The sequence below is a fragment of the Salvelinus namaycush genome, chromosome 24 (genome assembly GCF_016432855.1).
Source record: "Salvelinus namaycush isolate Seneca chromosome 24, SaNama_1.0, whole genome shotgun sequence".
NCBI classification, from domain to species: domain Eukaryota; kingdom Metazoa; phylum Chordata; class Actinopteri; order Salmoniformes; family Salmonidae; genus Salvelinus; species Salvelinus namaycush.
Window position 1 is genome coordinate 29,863,617 of NC_052330.1, and position 10,326 is coordinate 29,873,942.

General features: G+C 39.3%; 1 protein-coding gene across 1 annotated transcript; it reads right to left on the bottom strand.

Moving 5' to 3' along the window:
• Positions 1-9,222: 9,222 nt before the first annotated feature.
• Positions 9,223-10,326, bottom strand: LOC120019384 (4-galactosyl-N-acetylglucosaminide 3-alpha-L-fucosyltransferase 9-like). Its single transcript, XM_038962672.1, has one exon. The coding sequence runs from the start codon at positions 10,324-10,326 to the stop codon at positions 9,223-9,225; it is 1,104 nt and encodes a 367-aa protein (XP_038818600.1).

Below are 10,326 nucleotides of genomic sequence, written 5' to 3' on the forward strand. Positions count from 1 at the left end.
TAACTTCCTCGTTCGCCACTAGTCTCTGTCTGTAGCCAAAGCAACTGCTCCGTTTGGCTGCTCTTCTGTTGCCTGCTCTGTGCACACGGCTGATAATAACCACATTACCAGATGTTGGCATTCAAGGCAGCCCTATTTACCCAGAGTCGGATGAACTCAATTCTTCTCCTGAAGGCTTCAAATTTGGCATCTGAAGTAAAGTAGTGACTGCGGGCCGACGGAAGGGTGAGAGGGGAAATTAGCATTTATTTTTTTTATAGATTTTTGTTAAGTAAACTATATATTTTTTTTATGAAACGCTGCACACATACTCCCCCCACCCGGGACTCTCGATCCTGTACCGTCCTGACCAGAACTTGACTCTAGATTAGAACATGACTCCCATTCCTACTTTCCATGGGATTTCTGTTCCCATGTCAACCTCTAGTGTGTGTGTGTACAGTTAGTTGTACATTGGTCTACCTAGTTCAACGCTATATCCACCAATTTGTCACATTTGTGTATGTTCATCAGAAATTATTGCTTATGGGTACCTTCATGTGTGTGTAACATATTTCACAGATGCTTCATTCATAGATTTTAGGTTTGTATGAAAGTGTTTTTTTGCTAAACGCCTATCCATTGTTTATCGTGAATGGAATGTTTGTATCCTGTATATTTGACTGTGATATGTAGTTGTCTCACCTAGCTATGTTAAAATGAATGCACTAACTGTAAGTCACTCTGGATAAGTGCATCAGCTAAATGACAAACATTTTAAATATCAATGTTTTACATACAGATCTCATCAGGGGCACAACTTTCACTTTCACATGTCCCCCCCAAATTCTGAAATTATATTTTTGTCCCCCCAGTTTTATCATTGGAACTTGATACAAAAGATTGCAACGGTGTGGTTTTGGACCATGTGGATGCCTCCGAGCAGTTGGGTAGACTGTTTAGAGTGTTTATCAGACTGGGGGGAAAAACCAAATTTAGGCACTGGATCTGATATTACTGAACTGAATTATTATTTTTAAACATAAATATTGATATCACAGATGTAGAATTTGTACAGTTATTTGTTAAAAATGCAGTTATTTGTTATATTTGACTGTAAAATCTAGCAGTAGTGCTTATTTCTCTGAGAGTGAGGCGGATATACAGTGCCTTGCAAAAGTATTCATCCCCCTTGGCATTTTACCTATTTTGTTGCATTACAACCTGTAATTTAAATATATTTTTATTTGGATATCATGTAATGGACATACACAAAATTGTCCAAACTGGTAAAGTGAAATGAAAAAAATCACTTGTTTCAACAACAACAACAAAACGGAAAAGTGGTGCATGCGTTCACCCCCTTTGCTATGAAGCTCCTAAATAAGATCTGGTGCAACCAATTACCTTCAGAAGTCACATAATTAGTTAAATAAAGTCCACCTGTGGGCAATCTAAGTTTCACATGATCTGTCACATGATCTCAGTATATATACACCTGTTCTGAAAGGCCCCAGAGTCTGCAACACCCCTAAGCAAGGGACACCACCAAGCAAGCGGCACCATGAAGACCAAGGAGCTCTCCAAACAAGTCAAGGACGAAGTTGTAGAGAAGTACAGATCAGGGTTGGGTTATAAAAAAAATATCCAAAACTCTGAACATGCCACAGAGCACCATGAAATCCATTATTACATTTTTTAAAGAATATGACACCACAACAAACCTGCCAAGAGTGTGCTGCACACCAAAACTCACGGACCAGGCAAGGAGGGCATTAATCAGAGAGGCAAGATCTCCTTCAAGATAATCATGAAGGAGCTGCAAAGCTCCACAGCGGAGATTGGAGTATCTATCCATAGGACCACTTTAAGCCGTACACTCCACAGAGCTGGGCTTTAGGGAAGAGTGGCCAGAAAAAAGCCTGCTTAAAGAAAAAAATAAGCAAACACGTTGCTGTACAGTTGTTTCCAAAAGTTTTCAGAATGACTCAAATATTAATTTTCACAGTCTGCTGCCTCAGTTTGTATGATGGCAATTTGCATATACTCCAGAATGTTATGAAGAGTGATCAGATGAATTGCAATTAATTGCAAAGTCCCTCTTTGCCATGCAAATGAACTGAATCCCCCCCCCCCAAAACTTCCACTGCATTTCAACCCTGCCACAAAATGACCAGCTGACATCATGTCAGTGATTCTCTTGTTAACACAGGTGTGAGTGTTGACGAGGACAAGGCTGGAGATCACACTGTCATGCTGATTGAGTTCAAATAACAGACTGGAAGCTTCAAAAGGAGGGTGGTGCTTGGAATCATTGTTCTTCCTCTGTCGACCATTGTTACCTGAAAGGAAACATGTGCCGTCATCATTGCTTTGCACAAACAGGGCTTCACAGGCAAGGATATTGCTGCCAGTAAGATTGCACCTAAATCAAACATTTATCAGATCATCAAGAACTTCAAGGAGAGCGGTTCAATTGTTGTGAAGAAGGCTTCAGGGCGCCCAAGAAAGTCCAGCAAGTGCCAGGACCGTCTCCTAAAGTTGATTCAGCTGAGGGATCGGGGCACCATCAGTACAGAGCTTGCTCAGGAATGGCAGCTGGCAGGTGTGAGTGCATCTGCATGCACAGTGAGGCGAACATTTTTGGAGGATGGCCTGGTGTCAAGAAGGGTAGCAAAGAAGCCACTTCTCTCCAGGAAAAACATCAGGGACAGACTGATATTCTGCAAAAGGTACAGGGATTGGACTGCTGAGGACTGGGTTAAGTCATTTTCTCTAAAGAATCCCCTTTCCGATTGTTTGGGGCATCCGGAAAAAAGCTTGTCCGGAGAAGACAAGGTGAGCGCTACCACCAGTCCTGTGTCATGCCAACAGTAAAGCATCCTAAGACCATTCATGTGTGGGGTTGCTTCTCAGCCAAGGGAGTGGGCTCACTCACAATTTTGCCTAAGAACACAGCCATGAATAAAGAATGGTTCCAACACATCCTCCGAGAGCAACTTTTCCCAACCATCCAGGGACAGTTTGGTGACGAACAATGCCTTTTCCAGCATGATGGAGCACCTTGCCATAAGGCAAAAGTGATAACTAAATGGCTTCGGGGAACAAAACATCGATATTTTGGGTCCATGACCAGGAAACTCCCCAGACCTTAATCCTATTGAGAATTTGTGGTCAATCCTCAAGAGGCGGGTGGACAAACAAAAACACACAAATTCTGACAAACTCCAAGCATTGATTAGGCAAGAATGGGCTGCCATCAGTCAGGATGTGGCCCAGAAGTTAATTGACAGCATGCCAGGGCGGATTGCAGAGATCTTGAAAAAGAAGGGTCAACACTGAAAATATTGACTCTTTGCATCAACTTCATGTAATTGTCAATAAAAGCCTTTGACACTTATGAAATGCTTGTAATTATACTTCACTATTCCATAGTAACATCTGACAAAAATATCTAAAGACACTGAAGCAGCAAACTTTGTGGAAATTAATATTTGTGTCATTCTCAAAACTTTTGGCCACGACTGTACACCAGCGGAACCCATCCAACTTGAAGGAGCTGGAGCAGTTTTGCCTTGAAGAATGGGCAAAAATCCCAGTGGCTAGATGTGTCAAGCTTATAGAGACATACCCCAAGAGACTTGCAGCTGTAATTGCTGCAAAAGGTGTCTCTGCAAAGTATTGACTTTGGAGGGTGAATAGTTGTGCACTCTCAAGTTTTCTGTTTTTTTTGTCTTATTTCTGGTTTGTTTCACAAGAAAAAATATTTTGCATCTTCAAAGTGGTAGGCATGTTGTGTAATTCAAATGATACAAATAATTCCAGGTTGTAAAGCAACAAAATAGGAAAAATGCCAAGTGGGGTGAATACTTTCGCAAGCCACTGTATAGCCTTTTGCAACCAAATAAATATGATTATTTGTCTCTCTGAAATGAAACCATCAAGTAGATTTTAAACAAATACATGTCTGTCATTGAACAACCCCATGCCATGATTAGACAGTGAAAAATAACACCAATCGCTTTCATAATTTCTTTGAACAATACAAGCTAATTCACCAACATTTCTAAAAATGGATATATAGGGTTTTGGAATGAAACTATTGCCTATTCATATTGTATGCTGCTTCTGTTTGTACCGGTGTTGTTAAATGCACAGGTAGCATGCACATTTATACACTCCTTTCTTAATGGTAATACTGCTCTTGGTCTATCATATGTACAGTGTATTCATTACCTCTATCCCCTGTTTCAAAACCACTACCATTTCATTCCTGTGTGTGTCCATAAAGTATCCTTGCATGAAACCCCCCAAGAATATTTGAGATAAAGAACCTTGTCAGTGTGTTGGCCTGGGATCTAGAAACCTGATCTTGACAGCTATTTGCATGACCAGTTTTGCAGCTCCAGGCAAGAACACATTCTTGGCCAGGTGTGGAGATCACATGACCAGTTTCACACTGTTTACTTCAGGTACTGTGCATCTTACTGGATTTTATCAATTAAAAATGTGTGATAATTCAGTAAGAGCACTACTGTAATCAAGGTGAAGTATATGGTTGTGAAATAGTAGTAGTACTGGTGGTGGTAGTAACTGCAGTAGTGATCATTTGTTATTTATTTAAATGAAACCATTATTTAACTAGACAAGTAAGTTAAGAGCAAATTCTTATTTACAATGGCCTACCCCGGCCAAACCTGGACTGATAGTAGTAGTAGTAGTAGTAGTAGTAGTAGTAATAGGGTTGTAATAAGCTATGGGTTAGGTAAAATTAGTTATTTTGCGGTTGTTTCAGGTGTGGAGTTATTATAGTGGGATTAGTATAGTAAGTTAGTATAGATGGCTAGAGTGAGTACTATAGCAGTATAAACTATAGAATGTAAAAAATATATATATCATTTGGAACATTCTGAGGCAGTGGTTTCAGTTACAGTTGTTTACTCTTCAATGGCTTTGGTGCTATTTTCCAAATTGTTAGTACAAAACTTCAAAACTGGTAACACTTGTAACACAGCAATTCTTATTTTCAAAACCTTTTATTTTGCATTCATTTTGTTTGGAGACATATTTCACCACAGAACCATTGATCCAAAATATACTGTTATATTCTGTTTACTGTGAAGTATCATGAGAACATTGGTTTAATCACCAAATACAACATAATGACATCTTCTCAATTTAGTTGTTTTAACAACCAGTTAATACAATAGCAAAAAAATGCAAGACACATCGATCAAAAATCCATTCTGCCAGCGTGACTTGGTGCAGTGAACAAGCGACTTAATTTTTGTTGTTGTACTCAGTCAATTGAAAATGTGGTTACAGTTTTGAAACATTGCACCAAAGTGATTGAAAGAAAATGTAAGTTGCCTGCTTGTGAGCATTCAACAGTTGATGAGCATCACATTGTGATCAAACTGGTTGGGTAGGTTAGTCTCACACCTCTTTCTTTCCTCTAATAAAACAGGTAAAGCAACACCTCATGGCACAATGCCTCTCCCCTTTTGACTCATATATTGTGTGTGTAAATTTTGCATATTAACTTATTTACATAAGTTTTCAGACCTTTTGCTATGAGATTCGAAAGGAGAACCTTCCAGAAGGACAACCATTTCTGCAGCACTCCACCAATCAGGCCTTTATGTTAGAGTGGCCAGGCGGAAGCCACTCCTCAGTAAAAGGCACATGACAGCCTACTTGGAGTTTGCCAAAAGGCACCTAAAGGACTCTCAGAAACCATGAGAAACAAGATTATCTGGTCTGATGATACCAATATTGAACTCTTTGGCCTGAATGCCAAGTGTAACGTCTGGAGGAAACCTGGCACCATCCTTAAGGTGAAGCATGGTGGTGGCAGCATCATGCTGTGGGGATGTTTGTCAGCAGCAGGGAAAAGGAGACTAGTCAGGATTGACGGAAAGATGACTGGAGCAAAGTAGAGACAGATCCTTGATGAAAACCTGCTCCAGAGAGCTCAGACTGGGGCAAAGGTTCATGTTCCAACAGGACAACGACCCTAAGCACACAGCCAAGACAATGCTGGACTGATTTTGGGACAAGTCTCTGAATGTCCTTTAGTGGCCCAGCCAGAGCCCGGATTTGAACCCGATCGAACATCTCTGGAGAGACCTGAAAATAGCTGTACAGCAACACTCCCCATCCAACCTGACAGAGCTTGAGAGGCTCTGCAGAGAAGAATGCGAGAAACTCCCAAAATACAGGTGTACCAAGCTTGTAGCATCCTACCCAAGAAGACTCGAGGCTGTAATCGCTGCCAAAGGTGCTTCAACAAAGTACAAAGGGTCTAAATATTTAGTAAATGTTATATTTTCCTTTTTTTATGCATTTGCAAAAATTTCTTCAAACCTGTTTTTTCTTTTGTCATTATAGGGTATTGTGTGTAGATTGATATAGAAAATAAAATGTATTTAATCGATTTTAGAATTAGGCTGTAACAAAACAAAATGTGGGAAAAGTCAAGGAGTATGAATACTTTCACAATGCACTGTATGTATTGATGTTTTTTATTTATTGATGTTTTATTGAACCTTTATTTAACTAGGTAAGTCCGATAAGAACAAATTCATATTTTACAATGATGGCCTACCCGACCAAACCCTCCCCCGGTTGTGATCGGGAGTTTAAATTGTAAAACAATGTGTAGGCTATGAGTGCCGTTTTTAAATGTATGTAGTTCTGTCCTTGAGCTGACGTTGTCTATTAATGTTCTGTCATGTTTCATGTTTTGTGTGGACCCCAGGAAGAGTAGCTGCTGCTTTCGCAACAGCCAATGGGAATCCTAATAAAATACTAAATAAAATAAATAATAATTCCTCTCTCCACGCGCCATATGCTGAAGCTTGCATATTGTACCCTCCACATAGAGAGAGGGTGGACAATCAACAAGCAGCTGTCTCGACTTCAAGGAGCCATGGAAGTGATCAGAATAGGGAATATTCACGCAGTCGCACATTTTATATAACGATATACAGCCTCATTTTACTCATTTTAGGTCTATCATTTTTTTTACTAATATCTAATATATACAGTCGATTTTCCATATGGGGAACGTATTACTAATTAGCATACAATATAATATAAATGAATGTCGAATGAGGTCAGGAAAGTTATTTGTAAACTTTGGCATTTTCACTGAACTATGAAGCGCAGGATTAGCAAACAAATCCACAATGCTTTCAGGTTCTACTCACTGGGCACACCACGTCATTTCAACGTGGATAATTGGGTAATATTTGGTTGAGAGTGATGTTGATCAATGAGATTACAAGCTTTATTCACCAACTCAAAAAGACAGCCAAAAGTTAGTTAAATGTCTAATGTGTTATTACTGTGCTTTCAACCATCTAATAGCACATCCAAATTCCAATGGAAAAACAATGTCAGATTTTTTGGTTTAGTTTTCATCTAAATGTCTATCACTGTGCTTTCAACCACTTAAAAGTTTAAATGGGAAAACAATGCCAGATAATGTGTTTATTTATAAAACAGATGAATGCGTTATTACTCTATAATGTATAGTTCCCGGAAACCTCAATGTGGCCATGGATGTCTTCCTCATTGTAAGGTTGAATGTTACATTAGTTTGTAAGACAGCCTTAACTTTAGGCTATTTACTGGATTACAAAAGTAATATAGAATTTTGTTTACTTGACAACGTAACCAAAAATCAACATTTAAAGGAGATGTACAGTATCTACTGCTTGGATAGTTCCATCTGGCTTAATCCCATCCTTTAACTTTTATTTTGGGTTCAATTGGAGACGTTAATAGGCTATTTATGTATTTCAAAAATGATATTGAATTGTGATTGGTTGTCAATGCAACCAAATATAAACAATTGAAGAAGTAAATCAAGTTAAATAATAAACGAATCAAATCAAACTTGAAATAAAGTTTGATTTGATTTATCCCTATTCTTTCATTTTTGGTTGGGATGGAGTCGTGAATCCAACATATCAATTGTTAATTTGTCGACATTTAAAGCCAGACTAAGTCCGTGGCACAGATGCAACTATACAAGCAGAATATAAACTCCTTTAAATGGTGATATTTGGTGCAAAACCCTTGATTCCTGATTCATCAGACACCTCCCTTCTCTAATTTCTCTCTTGCGCATTCTCCCTGCCGCTCTCTCAAACCTACACACATTATGCAGTTGAAGAGGAAGAGATGTGCCAATCTCACCCATCTCTAACCATGTTTGTTGCAGGAATGATTTGACACACGTATAACTTCTGAGAAATATAATATTTTACTGTCTCTTTACACATACCTCAATGTTTTCATTTGTGGGTTTATAAACAAAATTATTTGGTGAATTTCAATCATGTAAATAATGATATTGATAATGGTGAGAGAGCAGTAACCGCTTTCATAATTTATGTTTATAAAATCACAATGTTTCCATTTCTATTGTCATGTGAGTATATATTTTTAATTGAAACATAAAAATGGCCTTTTGCCAGGTCCGAATATTTTCGTAGGAACTGTTTATTTTCATAAATTCGTTAGCCTATAATACAACATAGAAGCCTTCAAATCTGCCCTTCTAAACGGATTTGTTTTAGACCAAAGCCTAAGTAACAGCTACATGATTTAATGAAAAGCAACAAATAGACAAAGCATTGTTTCACTTTACTTAAAAAAAGACAAATGAACAGAAACAGGCAATAGGCTACAGCTGGCTTCACTGTTTCCCCGCCAAATAGACATTTACATTTAAGTCATTTAGCAGATGCTCTTATCCAGAGCGACTTACAAATTGGTGCATTCACCTTATGATATCCAGTGGAACAACCACTTTACAATAGTAGACCTCCAATGAAACTCAATGTATCGCAATGAGGTTGAATGCACTTGGGTCTGTACAGCAGAGTAATACATTCCACAAATATATTTCCTAAAAAAAAAAACGCATATAGACAATATGATGTTAATCAGTGGCCTACCGCAGTTTCGCAAAAATATGTGAAGATTTATAAGTAATCTCACGCTAGAGAATTTTACATTTTCAGAGAGAATTGTACATTTTATCAAGCACATTTTGTGCTATTCTACACACTTTGCCATAAGGCTGTGCGAAAACTTTGCCGTTTTACAGCGAATTTCCTGTAATTATAAACATTTTTAGTCATGGTTTATGACCTGTTCATATTCTATCTGGGGGGGGGGGGGGGGGGGGGGGTACACCAGTGATGGTAAACGCTAATCAGAAGAGACTAATTAAACCAAATACCATTTGTAAAGATCGTGAACAACCCTGTACTCCTTATGTTTGCCTATATGGTCACAGGCATAACAAATAGATTGGATGAACTCTTGACTCAGTTGAATTAGATGTTGCTGAGCAAATAAGTTTCTACGCCACTGAAAGTAGCGCAGATATGCCTCCTCATCCTTGTCCAACTTCAGGAGGAATTCAGCCAGGGCTTTTGCATTGGGAAAGTCATTAACATGGATGAAGGAATCTCCCGGGACAAAGTCCTCATAGTTCTGTCTCGGTGGGCCCAATACTACTGGCACAGTTCCTGCTGCAAGTGGTCCGTTAAGCTTCTCAGTGATGTAGTCTCTGTGGACTGAGTTCTCAAAGGAGAGGTAGAACTTACAGCTGGAGAGTGTTGAGTAGTAGTCCTCATATCTCAAGAATCTTGCAAAGGCTTTTCCAAAAAGATCCACCTTAATATGTTTGACAAGTTCTCTGTAATAGTTATCCCTTACTGCTGTTCCAGTTGCAGGGTTATTGTTACTCACAATCCAGCAAACTAATTTATCCTTCTTGGGCAGCACAAAGTCCTCACCCTGGCCTTTCCTTGCAGTTAAGCGCCAACGCACAGGGATGTCTGCATCTTCCCTATAACTCAAGGTCAAGTTGAAAAGGTTCTCTAGACCAGGTATCCTAATTGTGTTTGTAGGTGATTCCACATGGTACCAGATCCACTTCTGGAATGGTGGTCGAGGTGATGGAGGCAAGTTGGATAAATCGTGGTTGATGGATTTGTGAAAGATGAGCACCCCGTCTGCCTTGTTGTACAGAGACCGGTCATCTGTCAGTTGGCAGCCATCAATGTTGAAGAAAGTGGTGCAATCGCTAAAATCAAACCTGCGGTTTTCAGGCCAGAACCACAACAGCATGATGGGCTTGTCTGGTTCTGGCTGCTTCTTAGACAAGGAACTGTTCTCAGGTGGCTTTGAGTAATGACGTGGCAAAGCAGGTTGGGGAGGGCAGATCTGAGATGGAGCTGATTGATAGTACATTACAAACAGCGTCAGAAATCCTCCAAGACCAAGGATCGAGAACGAGACAACACGTACAACTCCAGAAACCAT